Source organism: Triticum urartu, chromosome 3 (genome assembly GCF_003073215.2).
Source record: "Triticum urartu cultivar G1812 chromosome 3, Tu2.1, whole genome shotgun sequence".
Taxonomy (NCBI): Eukaryota; Viridiplantae; Streptophyta; class Magnoliopsida; order Poales; family Poaceae; genus Triticum; species Triticum urartu.
In genome coordinates this window covers 551,917,065-551,935,475 of record NC_053024.1, presented here as the reverse complement: position 1 = coordinate 551,935,475, position 18,411 = coordinate 551,917,065, and the positions used below count along the sequence as shown (strand labels likewise).

Genomic DNA, 18,411 nt, shown 5'->3' with positions numbered 1-18,411 from the left:
GAAGGCTTATGATTCCGTGAGTTGGCCTTTTGCGTAGGGTCTTATTGGCTAAAGGGTTTGAGGGGCCCCTTGTTCATAGAATCATGCAGTTGGTTTCGGGAGGCCACACTGCCATCAATGTTAATGTTCAGGTTAGCAAGTTCTTTGCCAATGATAGGGGCCTACGGCAAGGTGACCCTACCTCGCCCATTCTGTTCAACTTCTTTGCGGATGCCTTATCCCGCTTGCTATCTAGGGCAGCTACCTATGGGCACATCTCTCCGGTTAGCTCTAATCTTCTTCCCCAAGGACTGACCCACCTCCAATACGCGGATGACACTATTATTATGGTTGAGCTGAACAATGCCGGCCTTGCACACCTCAAGTTTATTTTACTCTGCTTTGAGGCGATGTCGAGCCTTAAGATTAACTTCGCCAAAAGTGAAGTGATTGTTACTGGTGTGGATGAATCGGAAGCTGTGCGTGTGGCACATCTTCTCAACTGTAAGTTGGGGTCCTTCCCGTTCAAATACTTGGGCTTGCCAATATCCCCGGACGTGCTTCATGCCAAAGATTTTGCCCCGGTGGTCACAAAGGTGGGCAACAGGGTTCTTCCCTGACGGGGTAGGTATAATACTAATGCGGGTAAAGTGGCTCAAATTAATGCTTGTCTATCCTCCCTCTCCATGTTCCTGATGGGCTTCTATCTCTTGTCGGCTGGGATTCATGCTGGTTTTGATAAACACCGTGGGGCGTTCTACTGGAACACGGCGGACAATCGCCGCAAATACCGCTCTGTCAAATGGAAGTTGATGTGTAAGCCCAAAAACCTTGGGGGTTAGGGATTCTTAATACTTCCATCATGAACCAATGCTTAATGATCAAATGGTGGTGGAAGATTATGAGTGCTGAGGATCACCCCCTCTGGCTGTCGATTCTTAAGGCTAAATATTTCCCGTCCTCCAGCCCGATGTTTGCTCGGTCGCGTGGTGGCTCGCAGTTTTGGAAGTCCCTGGTCAGAGTTAGGCATGTGTTCCAATCTTTTGTTAAGTTTGTTGTTGGGGATGGCTCCTCGATTAGGTTCTAGCTTGATTGGTGGTGTGGAGACTCACCCCTCTCGGTGACCTTCCCCACCCTTTTCTCTTACTGCTCTAATCCGAATATTTCTATTGCGGAGTTGGCTTCCCAGGGGTGGAACCTAGTCTTCCACCGCTCCCTGTCGCCTGTAGAGTTTCAAGACTGGCAATGTCTTACTGCCTTCTTCCCCTCGCTCTCGATGAATAGGGATTCGGTGGTCTGGTCGCTGTCTGCCTCTGGGTGTTTCTCTGTTAAATCGCTATACTCTAAGCTTGTTGGTGGCACGCCCACTAATCGGTTTTCCCCGATCTGGAAGGCCCATATTCCCCCTAAGATTAAGATTTTCTTGTGGCAAGCTTTTAGAGACCGATTGCCCTCGGCTGATCAAATTCGTAAGAGAAATGGGCCGGGCTCTCAGTTATGTGCTTTGTGTGGTGTTGTGGAGGACACGGATCATATTTTTTTTTCACTATGCCCTGGCTAAACTCATTTGGAGTTGTGTAAGGGATTGGCTTCTTGTCTCTTGGGCCCCTGGCTCCTTTTCCGAGCTGCGCAGCTTGGCAAACAACCTTGCATGCGTCTCCAGACGTATCTTTTGGGTGGGCCTGGGAGCTTTTGCTGGTCCCTTTGGACGACTAGGAACAAATTTACTATTGATCACGTGTTTCCGGCTAAACCTGCTAACTGCTTATTTAAATCATGTGCTTTCCTACAGCCGTGGAAATCATTGACTAAGGTCGACGACCAACAGACGCTCTCTCTGCTGATCTCCAAAGTCCGAGCTATGGCGTCTCAGTTATGCAACAAGAGCAGGATGTTTAAGTGCTTCTTTTGGATCGGTGGCTTTAGCATTAGTTGATCCTTCTATTCCAGCCTGCATGCCGTGTACTGGCGTGGGAGCCATGTACCTGACTGTCTTTTCTTTTGTCTCGCCCATCGTTGGGGCCTGGGTGTTGTTTGGAACTTCTCTGTTATGTGGTTGCTACCTGCCTTATGGTTTTATTTATAAAGTCAGGCGTTTGCTTTTTCTCTAAAAAAGATACATGTCTCCGGAGTATGCCTACTCCGGCCAAGTCTCTACCAAGTCTGACATGTACATCTTTGGAGTCATCGTTCTCGAGATCGTGACTGGTCGGAGGAACAATAGGCCACTAGAAGATAATAACACAGCCTCCAGATCTCTGCTCAGATACGTAAGATCGGCAGACATATGTTGATATGTTTACACATTGCCTCCCTCATATGTTGAGACAACTGCTCAGCCAGCTACAACATATCTTTTGCAGGTATGGGATAAGTGGAGCACAGGGACGACACAGGAGGCGGTGGATCCTTCCCTGCGCAGACGTTACACCGTGGGCGAGGTGCTCAACTGCGTGCGGATCGGGCTGCTGTGTGTTCAGGAGGACCCGAGCACCGGGCCGGACGCGGCGGAGGTGGTCCTCATGCTCGACAGCCACTCCACATCTATCACCATGCGGACTCCCTCCAGGCCGGCCTTGTGCTTCACACAGCCTGGCGTCGTCAACCCGGTGCTCGGTTACCCGGGTAGGGCCGGCCCTGAGGAGGAGGAGGGGGGCTAATTTTTTTTAAATAATACATTTTTTTATTAATTTGCACAAATATTACGCTTAAAAAGAATTTCAGAAATAATACACCGTCGGCCCGCTGCGGACCGACTGGGCCTAATCAGCCCACAGCAGGCCGACTGGGTGCACTCAGCCAGTAGCAGGCCGACAGCTGGCCAGCCTACGACGTGTCATGCACGGATTGGGCAGGCCATGTCGCGAGGGGGGAGAGAGGGAGCTGTCGGCACGGCGGTCACGGGGTGAGCCCCTGTCGGCTTACCGCGGGCCGACAGGGTGTGGACCCACCTCGCACGGCAGCAGGCTCCGTGTGTCTTCTTCCTCCTCCCACGCACGTGAGCGTTCTTCTTCTGTTCTTTCCTTCTCCTCTCTATACACCAAAATGCCCCCAATTTCTACACCTAAATGAACCATTTATTTGTGGATTTGGCACCATGAATGGATTCTACTCACTTAGGGCAACCAAAAGAGACCTCAATCTACTGATGGGGTAGCTCGTGGCGGTCGTGGTGAGCATTTAGGTGGAGTTTTTTTCCAGCTCATTGCTGGAGCTTGTTGCGGCAGTGGAGGTGGAGGTGGTGGTGGAGAAGTTGGGGCAGTGTGGTGGAGGCGGTGGAGGTGAAGCTCCGGCAGTTTGGTGGAGTTTCCCGCTCCGATTCCGGTGATTGAAGGCCGTCGTTCGTCGTTCGCACGCACGCTTCAAGGGTATATTTCAACCAACATTTTATTTTTCGTAGGTGCTCCGGTAGTGTTTGTTAATATGTTTCGATGTGAAATAAATTAGGTGTGTGATTATTGTTAGTTGATCCGGTAGTATACGTAAATATATTTAGATGTTAACTAATTAGTTGTGTAAAAATTTGTAGTTGCTCCGATAGTATACGTAAATATATTTAGATGTTAACTAATTAGTTGTGTAAAAATTTGTAGTTGCTCCGGTAGTATTAGTTGCTTCGTTAATATTCTGTAATATATAGCTAGCTAATATATAGACATGTCTAATATTTGTTAGTGGGGGTATATTAAGTTGTTGCTTAATACCTGTATTTCGTTGTTGAAAAAAAATAGGTGAGCCGCGATGTCCGATGTAGTGAACTTCAGATTTTGCTATGGTCCTGGTACTGTCCAAACAACTGAGATGGGAGCAGATCTGAGTGAATTTACTCACATAGATGTGCCAATGAGCGCACCTCAAACATGGTCTGTCAGTCAGTTGAAAGAATGGATAGCGGCAAGTTTAGGTCTTGATACTGAAACACACACCATCAGTGTTCATGCATTGTGGACACGGTCAAGTTCAATAATTTACTTTTATTTGAGGCCGATAGAGTGAGACTCCGAATGGGTGCGGTGGTTACAAGGTTGTGAACGAAGGGGATGCAATCATGTTGCTTTAGTGCTTCCCGTCGTGAAGGAGGTCACTGCACATGAAGGCGAGGGTGGCTACGATCCTGGTCATAGCAGTGTAGGGAGGCAGTTATTTATGTCAAATGTTGGAGAAGATGGTTACGAACAAGGACAGAGCAGTCAGGTAGAAGGAGGAAATACTTATGGTTATGAACTAGGGCAGAGTAGTCAGGTAGAAGGAGGAAATGCCGATGGTGATTACAATGGCGAGGTGGACGCTGACGAGGTAGATGGGCACATGCAGGACCAGATGGAAGAAGAAGACACCGATGTTGAAAGGGGTCGTGCCGATGATTCTGACGAGTGAGATGAAGAAGAAAATGCAGAGGAGGTCCCGAATCCTGCATCGTGGAATCATGACTTCTCATCTGCAATGACCGTGGATGATGGACATGATTCAGCCTGGCAATATCACCAGAACAATATTGCGACGGGTGCTATGTATCCGAACAAGCAAGCCCTGAAAGATGCAATAATTAACTGGGCAATGTCCACGCAAAGGGTTTTCACAGCTCAGGTGTCCAGTTAGAAATTCCTGACAATGGTATGCAAGAACGCAGATTGTCCCGCCAGGGTGCACGACTTTCTCCCTAAGTATGGCACAAGTTGGGTGATAAGTGACTTAGTTAATCACAGTTGTCTTATTCCCTGCATCCCTCAGGATCATGCCAACCTTTCATCGACGCTTATTTCTCGGTTGTTTTATGATGAGATAGTGCAGGGCAAAGCTATGGAAGTGAAGGTAGTCCAGACAAAAGTCTTCGCCAGGTTCAAGTATAGAATTTCTTATGGCAAGGCTTGGAGGGCTAAGCATGCGGCGCTTGAGAGGAGATTTGGTTCTTATTTTGATGCATATGACTCTGTTGTCCAGCTCCTCCACACCCTGCAGCAGCGGAATCCAGGCACCTATATCGATATCCAAGACATGTTCATGCCAGAGTTCCCAACTGTGAGGGTGCTGCATCGTCTCTTCTTCTCTTTCGGTGTATGCATCGAAGCTTTCAGGCATTGCCGACCGGTGATATGTGTTGACGGTACTTTTCTCACAGGCAAGTACAAGGGTCAGATCCTGACAGCCATAGGTCAAGACGGCCAAAATCAAGTCGTCCCACTCGCATTTGCTTTTGTGGAGAGTGAGAACATTGAAAGTTGGACATGGTTCTTCAGGCAGTTGAAAATATCAGTTGTGAAGGAGAAGCCCAATGTGTGCATCCTTCATGACAGGCATGCAGGTATACTCAGTGCGATAAGGACACTGACAACCCAGGCCCTGAGGAACAAGTTCCATGGTAGGACTTGCAGAGCCGTTGGTGCATGCGCCATCTGGGGGCTAATTTCTTCTCGCAGTTTAGAAATAAGAACCTGATGAATCTGTTCAAAAAACTCTGCAAGCAGAACCAGTTATGGAAGTACAATTTGATACGCGACAGACTTAATGTGTGCACGCAGAGATACGTGAGGGACAGGAAAGCTGCAAGAGATGCAGCGGTGAGGGCACATGTTGAAGCAGTAGCTGCACAGTTGGCAACAAGAACAACGGCCGTGGAGGAGGAGCCTGTTGGGCTATGTGACCTGCCAGGCTTTGACCCACCTGGTACTAGGAGAAGGCTTGGGAGGTCGATTAAAACCTTCGAGCAGTGGATAGAGCATGAGCCTCTGGAGAGGTGGTCTTTGCTACATGACACACATGGAGCAAGGTACGGTGTCATGACAACTAACCTCGCAGAAACATACAACTTTGTCCTCAAAGGAAACCGGGCATTGCCACTTACAGCCATCATTGAGGGTATTTTCTATGGCACCGTCAAGTATTTCAGAGATAGACGTCAAAAAGCAGAGCAGCATATCTTCAACCACCCGAATACACGGTACTGTGAAAGAGTCACGAAGTACATGGACAACAAGATGCAAAAAGCTAGATCACAACTGTAGTCGCCATCGGTAATCAAGAAAGAAGGTTTGAGGTCCGCTTAGCCAACAACAAATTCGGATGTGCAAATGAGTTGAGGACGCATGAGGTGAAAATTGGTAATGAAGCCTGGCCAACGTGTGAGTGCACATGCAACAAACCGAAATTGCTTCACCTACCTTGCTCACATGTACTTGCTGCTTGCGGGCAGCTTGGAATGGATGCAATATCGTTTGTGTCTCCATTTTTTTGAAAGAGTCTGTCCTCAATACCTGGACATGTGAGCTGATGGGTTTTCGATCAATGGGTAATTTCAACAGCGTCAACCCCGCTGAAAGGCGTTACATTCCAAACCCAGAGCATATGTGTACAAGTAGAGGCAGACGGCAGTGTCAGCGCATCCGGAATGATATGGATGAATCTGAAGCAGGAGGTCTGACTAGGCAATGCATTCTATGCAATGAATTTGGCCATAGGGAAACTAATTGTCCCATGTTCGTCACTGGGCGTGGACGAGGCAACCAGGGAATAAGAGGAGGTAGAGGCAGTAGAGGAGTAAGGGCGAGAGGAAGAAGCTAAGCTAGCAGTAGTATGTTCTGAATTTGTGTTAAGTGTGGCACTATGTTCTGAATTTGTATTAAGTGTGGCACTATGTTCTGAATTTGTATTAAGTGTGGCACTATGTTCTGAATTTTTATTAAGTGTGGCACTATGTTCTGAATTTGTATTAAGTGTGGCACCATGTTCTGAATTTTTATTAAGTGTGACACTATGTTATGAATTTGTGTTTAGTGTGGCTCTATGTTCTGAATTTTTATTAATTGTGGCGCTTTGTTCTAATTTTTTTTATGTGCAGGAATGTCGGGAATGTGGTTGCTGAATGGTGACATTGATAGGGGTCATCGTGGTGCGATATGGTATGAGCGCAAGCTTGAGCCTCTGGTCACTCACACTCCTAAGGAAAACTGGATGATACACCCAGGATGGCTTCAGCGGTACGTGCTTTATTAATTTGCACACTAACATGCATATTAATGGGAGACACTAATTGAAATGTTCTCTGATGAAGGTTGAAATGGGCCGGCCTTTTACCTTTCGCGCATCTTGTTGAGTCTATCCCGGGTGAGAAACGCATCTCCATCGACGGGTCCTTGCTGAGCTGCTTAGTGGACCGTTGGAGGCCAGAGACCCACACGTTTCACTTCCGATGGGGGAGAGATGGCTCCTACTCTGGAGGATGTGTCACTTTTGCTCGGACTACCGTTGGCAGGTCATGCCATAGGACCGTTGGACGCACCGGCTGGTTGGGAGCGAGCCCTTACACAACGTTTTCATGGTGTTTTTGCGGATGCTCCGGATCTGGTATGGGAGCATCACGGACCTAAGTATGAGTGGTTGCTCAATTTCCGGGTAATTTCCCCAACCTCTTATCTTCAAGTTATCGTGCATATGGTTTTACAGAAAATAACTGCGGCTAACTAAAACTTTCTCTTTGCTTAATGCAGATCCAAAACTTCCGGGCGCCGTTGACTGCGGAACAGATCACTCGGAGCCTGGAGGCCTACTTGATGTGGTTTTTCGGCAAGGTGATGTTCACAGAGAACCATGTCACCACTATTAGCGTGCTCTACATCCCTATGGCATTCGAGATAGCGAGCGCTCAGACGGCGGATCAGATCAGACAGAGGAGTTGGGGTTCGGCGGTCTTAGCGGCTACATACCGAGGTATGTGCAATGGTTGCCAGCTTACATCGAGAAAGCCAGCCATTCTTGGATGCCCTCTATTCCTGCAGCTATGGTCGTGGGAGAGGTTCTCTATAGGGCGACCAGATGTACGTGTTTGTGAGCCTATAGATGCCATGTTTGATGCTGACGGCATCGACATGCCTACTTTCGGTCTGTGTTGGACATGTCGCGAGGTATGCATCGTGTTATTGTTTAATGCAACTTTTTTCTGCACAAGAGATAGTTCGATGCTAGCGGCTACTAACTTTTGTTTTCTGCAGCGACGCTTTTCTAGTGATCAGACCAGGAAGGCATACACAGCATTGAACGAGCAGTTCGATGCGTACAACGGGGTCATCTGGCAGCCCTACATGGAAGCAGCCATACAAGCGAGATACCCTGGTGGTCTGTCTGTGCTATGCACAAGGAACCGAGATTACTGTATGATAAAATCAATGATCATCTTCGATGTCTTCGTCGAGGAGATGGCACAACAGAGGGTTATGAGGCAATTTGGTCTTCTGCAGTTGGAGCTGCCTCCCCCTATAGAGAACCCGGTGCCAGCACACATCCACAGGTATTAACTAGTTTTTCAATGTTGCATTATCTTTCATAGTACTCCATTTGAAGCTTTAGGTAATTGTTGAACACACACCACAATTTTAGGACGAGGAGGAAGGGCATGAACAGGACAACTGCTGACTGGCTAGTTAGACTAGAGTCGTATGTTATAGAATGGGAGACAGCAAACACACATCTATGGCACGAGAATCACAATTTTGATCTCAATGAATTCAATCTCTATTTGTGGCGCTACATGACCGGAACACGGTTACGCATCGTTGAGCACTCCCACCCAAAGGAGATACCGGATCCTACTCCGTCGGATATGTACCCGAGCTATGACACTTCGGGCTCTAGGCAGTACGCAGTAAGATATATTTTCTTTAAGTAATGTTGTCACATACTTTGACGTGCAAGAGACATACATTATTAATCGTCATGGAAATTTGTAGGCTACCTTGACACACGAACTCTACGAGGACGTGATGACCTTTGGACGATCACTGTCGTCTGGACCGCTTCTTCAACACCGTCCAGTGCTACAGCCCTTCTTGGAACGAATTCAGAACAAGATACAGACTGTGTACGAGGCTATCACGTGTACCCGGAGAACCGACGTTGTTCAGCACCAGCACCAGCAGCCGCGTCACTCCATGCACCGACATCAACCACGTCCACATCTAGCACATTAGCCGACAACCAGGCCACCCCGTCCTAACCAACCTGGCAGCAACCACAACACTATGGTCCCACGTCGAGCTTCATGTTTTCTCCACAGCCATAGCATCACGGTCCCTCGTCGAGCTTCGTGTTTTCTCCACAGCCACAGCAACACGGTCCCTCATCGAGCTTCGTGTTTGAGCCAGAGCAGCCGTCACAACCAGCAGGTAAGTGTCTTCATTTTTATTGTTTTCAATATTAATTGAGGCGACCTCATTCTTCATGACTAAACGTTCCATCGTGCAGGAGCCTACGGATATCATGCGTCTACTTCAGCATCACATGATACGTGGGGGAGTGATCAACATCCCGAGGAGAACATACATGCTCAGATGTCGCAGCACACCCAGTGGATGAACATGTATTAAACTCCTCCACCAGGCCCCACACAGGATACACAGCATGACCAGGGAGAGTCTGAAATTCCTCCTTGTAACATTAGGCCACCTAACAGGTTGGGATGGTCGCCGCTTCCAGATCTGCCTCCCCGCCAGGCCAAACGTCATCACTGACGCTTCCATCTATCAGTAGAGACATGACCATCTACTTATGTATGAGACTTATGTCTATTCTATGTATGAGACAAATGACTATGTACTTATGCATGAGACATATGCCTACTCTATTTTAGTACTCTGTTATCCGAACTACAACATCATATTTAGATAGAACATAATGCTCGTACAACAAGACAGTATAAACAACTAGATAGAACTACATCTAAATTAACGGTACGTACGACTAAACTTACAACATACATCATAAAAACTACATGAAGTCATCATCGTCATCCTCCGTCGATGCAGAACTCTTGCCCTTCGAGGATGCAGAACTCTTACCCTTGGACGATGCAGAACTCTTGCCCTTCGAGGATGCAATACTCTTGCCCTTGGACGATGCAAAACACTTGCTCTTTGACGATGCAGAACCCGGAAGCGGCGGCATGAATATATCATCTTCGTCCTCGCTCTCCTCAGTCCATAAAAATGGATGCTTTTCTGCAGTCCTTCTGAAAGTTTCACTCTCCGGCTCCACTACCTTCTTTCACCTTGCATGCAACCTAAGAAGTTCTATACGTACCTCCTCATAGGTCCTTTCAGGCCACCCAGACATATGTAATTCGTGAGCCAACTCATTCATTATGGTGTCACTACCGGTGAATTCGTCCCATGGAACTATCCTATTGTCCATCCTGAAATCGGTAGCTAGCCTCAGAAGAGTCCTGCTCATCTCAGGGTGAAAACTACGATCGAAAGGATAATGGGACATCTCAACTACACTACACTGGAATGCTTATCCTCCTTTGTCTAAAGGGGGTTTTATAGATAGGGATGAGAAAATGGCGGGAAAGAACGACTGCGGTATGGCGGGAAACGATTGGCGGGAAACGGGTGGCGGAAAAGAGTTGGCGCGAACATATGGCGGAAACGGGTGGCGGGAAAGAGTTGGCGCGAACATATGGCGGGAAACGGGTGGCGGGAAAGAGTTGGCGCAAACATATGGCGTGAAACGGGTTGCGGGAAAGAGTTGGCGCGAACATATAGCGGGAAAATATTGCGGGTAAAGGGTTGCGCGAAATACGTCATAGTTTATAAAAAAATCCGGGGATCGTTCGGGAAAAAAATGGTGACATGCACATGTCGGCCCACAACAGGCCAATTAGTCCCTGTCGGCCCACAGCAAGCCAATTAGGCCCTGTCGGCCCACTACTGGCCGACTGGACCTGAACTGGTGGCCGATAGGCCAATCGGCTAGCTGCAAGCCGATAGGATCTCAGTCGGCCTGCTGTGGGCCGACTAGGTCCACTCGGCCTGCTGCGGGCCGACGGTGTATTATTTTTGAAAATTATTTTTTGAACATAATATTTGTGTAAATTAATAAAAAAATATTATTTAAAAAAATAGCGGGGGGCAGAGGGGGCGGCTGCCCCGAGCCTGCCTGATATTGATTCTCACAAAGGGAAAAAATGTAACTGATTGATTAATCGTCGGCTTGTCGCTCGCCATGCAGTATTCTCGTATACTCTCCTCCCTAATTGGCAACGAATCAACCATGCCATGGATGATGGGGCTCGTCCATTCATCTAATTGTGAATTTTGGCTGTTGGGCGTGATTAGTGGAAGGAGGCAATGCGATTTCCAGATTTCCATCAATCTCCTCTTTAATGCAAATTTTCTCTTTCATTCGTTTCCTAAAGATCATCCTTGTACAGGTCTCTTTCTCACACTCCAATTTCTTGTATATTGACTGGGATTAGAAAAGACAAACTCGGACTTTTGTTCATCAAGCGTATGCAGCAGCAAAATCTTGCGATTTCTAATTTTTATAGCCATCCAGGTAACTTGTTTCATGCATTTCTTTAGCACTTTTATGCAATTAGCAGTGCTCTTAATTTTTTGTATCATATGTTTGTGTGCTAATTAGCAATCTCTACTCCTAATGGAGCAGTTGATAGTCTCCGCCGGCCAATTTTCGTCCCACCTCCCCTGTTTTTTTTTGGTACTTCGTCCCACCTCCCGCTACCCACTGATCCCCCGCTTCTTCCCTCCCGACCGATAAAAAAAGTCAAGTTACAACGACGCCCATTGTGAACCGCGACGGTTCAGCGATAGAAAAACGACCTAAAAAAATCTACTACGGTTCACCTACGAAATTACACCTGATCGTACGATCCGAAACAGAACCCCTAACACCCAAAAATCGTCGTGCCCTCGATGCACTTGCCTGTCGCCGTCATTCGTCCTTATCGTCCCTTTCTACACGCAGCTTCCGTCCCTTGGCCGCCGTCACCGCCGCTCAAACCCTTGACCGCCTTCACCGCCGGTCAATCCCTTCGACGCCAGGAGGGAAGTGCAAAGACAAGAAGATCCCGTATGATCCATCGCTGATCATCGGATCTGCGGGCGATACAGTGGAGTGGACACTATCTGGACCGGCGATTGCAAAGTCATGAAGATCCCGTATGATCCCTCTGAGTGCCCATGATATGGACCAGCGTGACCCTCCCAGGTTGGGCGTTTATGTATTTTAACCCTTACAAATCCTATTGCTAACCCTTACAAATCTGGATCTCTACTCGGTAGCGTGGTCATACTGTAGACTCCTGTCCACTCCTCGCCAGGTAGATTGAGAACCTGGAATTGAAAAATACAGGTTCTGTCACCATACAATGACTCTAAAAAAGGAAATCTGCACCTAACTGGCGAATATGCTGAGGCCATACCTGCTTTGGTCATTTTTTCAGCCCCAAATTCATTACTCTTTTTATGTGAATGCTTGCAGGTGGTGAGTCATCTCTTTGCCGGTGTCAGTAGAAGCATCAAGTGGCAACAGTCATCTCTTTTGCCGGTCGTATTGCAAGGATCTCATTTTACTTGCACATAACTGACACCCAGTTTTCTTGCAGGTGACTTCTACTCTAGGAGTTTGGGGCTGGTGACAGCCCTCGGAGACGGTGTCATCAGTAGCAGCATCTGGCAAGGATCTCGAGTTTGCAGCTCTCAACTGCAGAAGATCTCGAGTTTGCAGCTCACAACATGATCACATGCAAAAAGTGACACAAACAAAAGGTAGTTATGACACTTGAATCTAATAGGTTCGATGCAATAGTCAAGGTTTGTATGCCACCTGGAAAAATGACATAGGTGACCATCAGATTGTTGAATCTAATAGGTTCGATCACAGGAACCGGCTCTTTCGCCGCGCCAGGAAGTTCTGTTGATCATTTTGACATAGGTGACCATCAGATTGTAGTACATAGGTGACCACCTGATAACCTTGTTGAGATGATTTTGAGCTTGGGGAGCACCCTGATCTCGAGTTTGCATCTCAGAACTGCAGAAGATCTCGAGTTTGTAGCTCACAACAGGATCACATGCAAAAGGTGACACAAATAAACCATCAGTCTGAAGAGAAACAATAAAACTGACCAATAAACTACTTATACTATGAACTGATCCATAACTAATAATAAACCATAAGGTTGAGCTGAAGCTTCGCAAAACCTAATGCATTAACGAAACAGTAGTAGTACTATAGTAGGTGCAAGTGGCATATCTACAGGTTTCACCAAAGATCACATGAACCGGCTCTTTCGCCGCGCCAGCAAGTTCTGATGATCATTGGGATGCTATATATATCCAAGCCCTTAGTGATTAAATAACAACATAAGAAAATTGCATGAGTATGCCAGTTAAGCAGTTTCGAGCTTGTAGCACCCTCATTGTTGTGCGGCTGCGCATGTAATCCAGTCCTGCGCTTAAATCTCATCATGCATAAACACTGGAGCTAGAAGATTGATTGCAAGCATGCATTTTTTACTGTATAATACCATGAAAAGGGTTTGCTTCATGAAAATACAGTAGTATGACCAAATGATGAATGTATACGGTCCACAGATAAATGATCAAAGAGAACATCTAGCAGAGTTGAAGCCTCATCCTTACTTCACTTCAGACAAAGGTCATTAATTGTCAGTAATGTGTACTTACATAGGTGCGTATGGGTAATTCAAGAAGCAAGGCAGTTGATCATCAACCAGAAGAGGACGTTACTACGGGTATGCTGCATTTCTATGAGAAAGTACTACACATAGGTTATTTGCAAAAATGAACGTTCGCAATCTTTTATTATCATGTTTTGCAGGCCTTAAAAGCATGATAACTATTGAAGATAATACTACGGGCATGCTTATACCTATCATAATTTGCTACACATGAGTTATGTGCATTTCTGATATTCACATGCTTAATGCATAATGCTTTTCAGGCCTTACAAGCTCTATAATAGTTGAAGATAACAATGCAAGCATCATACCCGTAGCTCAAAATGTTGGGGAAAATTCAGCTACTGTTCCAGGTATAATGCTTGTGTGAATATTGTTGGGAATGTTGCCATGTAGATACGGCGTTAATATCATTGGCCTTATATTCATCCTGGTTATAACTCTACAGATGGATCAATGTCGTTTTCGGATGGAGAGCATAATGAGGCTTCGTTCACAGCTCCGAGTATACTGAATTTGGATTTTAGCACAAATTAAGATGGTACTCACTCAGCCGCATTACATCTGCCAAGATTGTTATAAACATATATTGTCGCCTATATATCATTGATTTTCTTTTCCTACTGGTTACAACTCTACAGATGGAACAAGTTCGCTACGGAATAAAGACCATCATGATGGTTCGTTGTTGGGTTCCAATAATCTAACTCTCGATTGTGGCACAAATGTAGATGGCCACAATAGTATTGGTATTGAGTCATTCATATTTCAAATGCCATTAGTGCACTTATGGGAAGTCACTTTCATTTACAACATACCGCAATTTTTTCATATTGGTAATCTATAGGCGGTGAACCTCCAAACGATGATATCGATGGTGCGACAAAGCTAACAGGTATTCCCACGCATGCTTATCTAACATACATATTGACCTGATGTACAGATGGTGCGACAAAGCATTATGGGCTTTGTGTTTTATACTTTTGACATGATGCAGACAATATCAGATCCATAGATCTAAGTCATATAACAAAGGAACAGTTCAACACACAAAGGCGTGCAGCTTATCATAAGAAAAAAGTCCAAGACAATGTGTTATTGCAAGTTGTTTAACAGCAGGTTGCTGACTAATATTTGCGGCATTCAAGTTTTGGAACTGTTTTCTTATATTTTGTGTCAATGTGATCTACATAAGTTTTAAACATAATCTTGCTACATGCAGTGGCTGTTTTTATTCACTAACTACCATATTTTTAATTCATCTTGTAGACCAGAGAGAACTTAACAACGCGTGGAGGCGGGAATCTTATCGCATGAGCAAGACAGAGGGTTTGAAAAAACAACAAATCGATGGCCACATTGTTCAACGTCGTACCCTAGGTGATATCACGAATGTTCGTCAACCTAGACATGTGATCTCAGGTACATCAATTACTCATTGTTTATCAATTTTTCAGCTTGGCGTCCCCTTGGTATATCATAAAAGATTACTGACCTATCATGTTGAATCAGATGACTTGAATGTCACCAAAGATAATGCGGCAATAATGGAAGAAGATCGCAAAAGAGATCATAGAAACGCCCTCAGGAGAGCTTCTTATCGGAGGAAAAAAGAGCGGGTGTCTCCAAGAAGATAAACTCCGCGCCCTTAATTTATCTGGTAAGAATTAAATGTTCTAACCATTATCTTTAGTATCTTCAAGTCATGTCTTAACCATTAAATTTTTTTTTTGTTTTATTAACAATGTTTAACCAGACAACCCAACTAGCTCCGCCTATACAACATTATCGCATACTGATTTAGCATTTACTGCTACAACTACGGAGACATCTGGTCTGGTTAATGACAATGATCTACATGGTAATCGACTTGTGAATAAGATGTCATCAATGTGGTCAGATTATGTTTTACTCACTACATTTAAATTATGTCCTCAATGACACCAGACGTTGACGAGAATATACTTGAAGAAACAACTCATATAACCGAGGAAAATCGTAAGAGAGATCATAGAAATGCTCTTAGGAGAGCATCTTATCGGAGGAAAAAGGATAAGATAATAGCAGATGAAAATCTACGGCCACTATCTAATTCAGGTAAATATGGTTGTTATTAATGCACAATGCATACCTTCTCATACCAACAGTTTCTTTAGTTTCACGTTGACTGACAAATAATTGTTGTCATAGAACCAACTTAATATAATTGATGCACAAAGCGTACCGTCATATGCTTGATCTTAATGTAAATTAATTATATTTGAGTACGAGAAGAATGTTCTGATATTCATTAGTCACTAAAACAAAATTGTTCTAATGATGCTTACACACCTTTTTTAATACAGCCACCGTTGATAGCCCTAACTATACAGACTCATTGCATGATGATGCAACATTGCCCCCTCCATCATTAGACGCCTCCGGTGTTACCCATGACAACGACCGAGCTAAGAGGATACAGAGAAACTCTCGTAGCCGAGCATGTTATCAGAAGAAAAATGAAGAACTAACGGTTGATGATAGAGAGGATTTGAATGAAAAGATACGAGGGAAGCGCGTGCAATGCCGCAAAAGCATGTCGGTGATTGAGAAGGGGCAGTCAAGTGCTCAAAGGAAGGCCTGTTATGCTAAAAGGAAAAACACCCTGTGCAAAGAGTCCCTCGCACTCCCACGTCCAGACATTGCTAACTCAACAACTGATAGTCTCGCAATACCCCTCTCTCGGGCTGCCGAAGATGATTCATCGGATCGCGACCCTCCCACGGTCATGCCGAATTACGGTGTTTGCACCAATGGTATGTAACAGCTTTTGTTTGGTTCTGTTGCTCATTCTCATCAACCTTGTTCTGACATGATGCGGTATTTGTCACATTCTCCGCAATGTTAATGTAGACGACATCGATGTGTTCCCAAAGCCCATCATGGGCGATGAGCCGACACCAGCCGAATTGATGGATGAGGAGTACTACATGTATCGCGACCAAGGTATGGTCAACTCGGAACTTGGTATGCGTGGAGCTTTATTGTAATTGTAGTACTATGTGAATATTATTTTGATGATCATTTCAACGAATGCCTGTAGGATCCGATAATGAGACATTCGAGGATGACGAGGAAGCGAGCATGTCGTTTGTTATACCTAGCGAGGTTGATCCATTAGACTATGTGTACACAAACATACCAGACAGCACCCACATCCTGAAGCTCGACGCAAACTGCAAACACTGCAAGGCCAGAAAGTTTGTGTCTAAGACTGACGGATTCTGCTGTCGCAATGGACAGATCGAGCTTAAACAACCGGAACCAATCCCAGAGCTTATGAGGCTATGGTCCAGCATGGATGCAGATTCTAGACATTTTCGTGAGAACATACGGTTCTTCAACGGGCATTTCGCCTTCACAACCCTTGGCGTCAGCCTTGATGAGAACTACACAAACATGAAGTCTGGGGTGTACACATTCCGGGCACACGGAACCATCTACCACAATGTGCATTCGTTCAGGCCTAGCTCACGTCCAGAACATCTGCAGTTGTACTTCTATGATGACGACCCAACCATAACTCATCGTAAGGCGGCCACCAAGCAATTAGACCAAGATGTGGTGAAGAAGTTAGTAGACATACTTAAAGAAAACCCGTACTCCCAGCAATTTAGGAGTTTGGGTGCACACAAGGACAACCTTGATGATTATAGGATAGACCTAAACACCGATAAGAGGCTTGACCAAAGAAAATATAATAGACCATTGTCATCTGAGGTTGCTGCAATTTGGGTTGAGGGCAGCGACCTGGCAAAAAGGTTTGACCGGAGGATAAGACTTTGTGGTAACAACAATGAAAGGCATAGTATACGCGTGTCATCCGGAGCATATGATCCGTTGTCTTATCTCCTATTCTATCTAAGGGGGGAACTAGGTTGGCATCCGAAGCTACCTAAACGTAATGTTCCTTTGGAGGCTGTACTACATCCTCAACTGGTCCATGATGATGATGAGGATGCAGGTATGACGTCTGTGTCCCTTTTTGGTTCAAATAATAAATTATTTCTCAAATACGTCATCATTTTGATGCTATTCCATCATGTGCAGAGGGTAATAGCAGGTTGTGCGTCTCTGTCAGAGACTACTACTGTTATATGCTGCAGACACAGCCTGCAATCTTCAATCCCATACTCTGTGGAGCACGCCTGCTGCAGCAATGGGCGGTCGACATGTACGTTAAGATTGAGAGTTGTCGGTTGAGGTGGTACAGGAAGAACCAGACGCAGATTCGTGCCGACTTGTATAAAGGAGTTGTTGATGCCATCACTTCGGGGGAGACACGAGCAAGCGCTGTTGGGGTTAGAATAGTGCTCCCTGGAACATACCCTGGTGGCGACCGCGACATGAAGAAGAGGCATATGGATGCCATGGCAATTGTCCATACATACGGGAAGCCTGACATCTTCCTCACCATGACTTGCAATCCTAAATGGGAAGAGATAACGAATGAGTTGTTGCCTGGTCAGACGGCGCAAGACCGACCTGATATTGTGGCTCGTGTGTTCTATGGCAAACTAGAGCACATGAAATACATGTTGTTCAAGAAGCAGATCCTGGGTGTTGTAGTCGCTTACGTATACATAGTCGAGTTCCAAAAAAGGGGCCTCCCCCCACGCACATTTTTTTTATCATGGACTCAACATATAAGCTTATTGTCCCGGAGCGGTATGACCGACTCATTTCCGCGGAGCTCCCAGACAAGCATAAGTATCCGGAATTGTATGCAATGGTGGTAAAACATATGATGCATGGACCATGCGGTGCTCTCAACCCGAAGAATGTTTGCATGCAAGAAAACGGTTGCAAGTGCAGATATCCACGGCCGTTCAATGAGAACACAGCACAGGGGAAGGACTCATACCCAGTTTATCGACGGAGAGACGATGGAAGACGTGCTA

At 45.7% G+C, this 18,411-nt stretch overlaps 1 protein-coding gene across 1 annotated transcript in view; it reads left to right on the top strand.

Annotated features, from left to right (window-relative positions):
* The first annotated feature begins 389 nt into the window (after positions 1-389).
* The window catches only part of LOC125546946 (cysteine-rich receptor-like protein kinase 44), a 53,353-nt gene continuing 35,331 nt past the window's right edge, over positions 390-18,411 (top strand). Inside the window, exons 1-5 of the mRNA XM_048711032.1 lie at positions 390-587; positions 1,772-1,872; positions 2,096-2,249; positions 2,343-2,579; positions 9,007-9,012. Of these exons, the coding sequence (XP_048566989.1) occupies positions 390-587; positions 1,772-1,872; positions 2,096-2,249; positions 2,343-2,579; positions 9,007-9,012 (696 nt within the window). The remainder of the gene's footprint in view (positions 588-1,771; positions 1,873-2,095; positions 2,250-2,342; positions 2,580-9,006; positions 9,013-18,411) is intronic.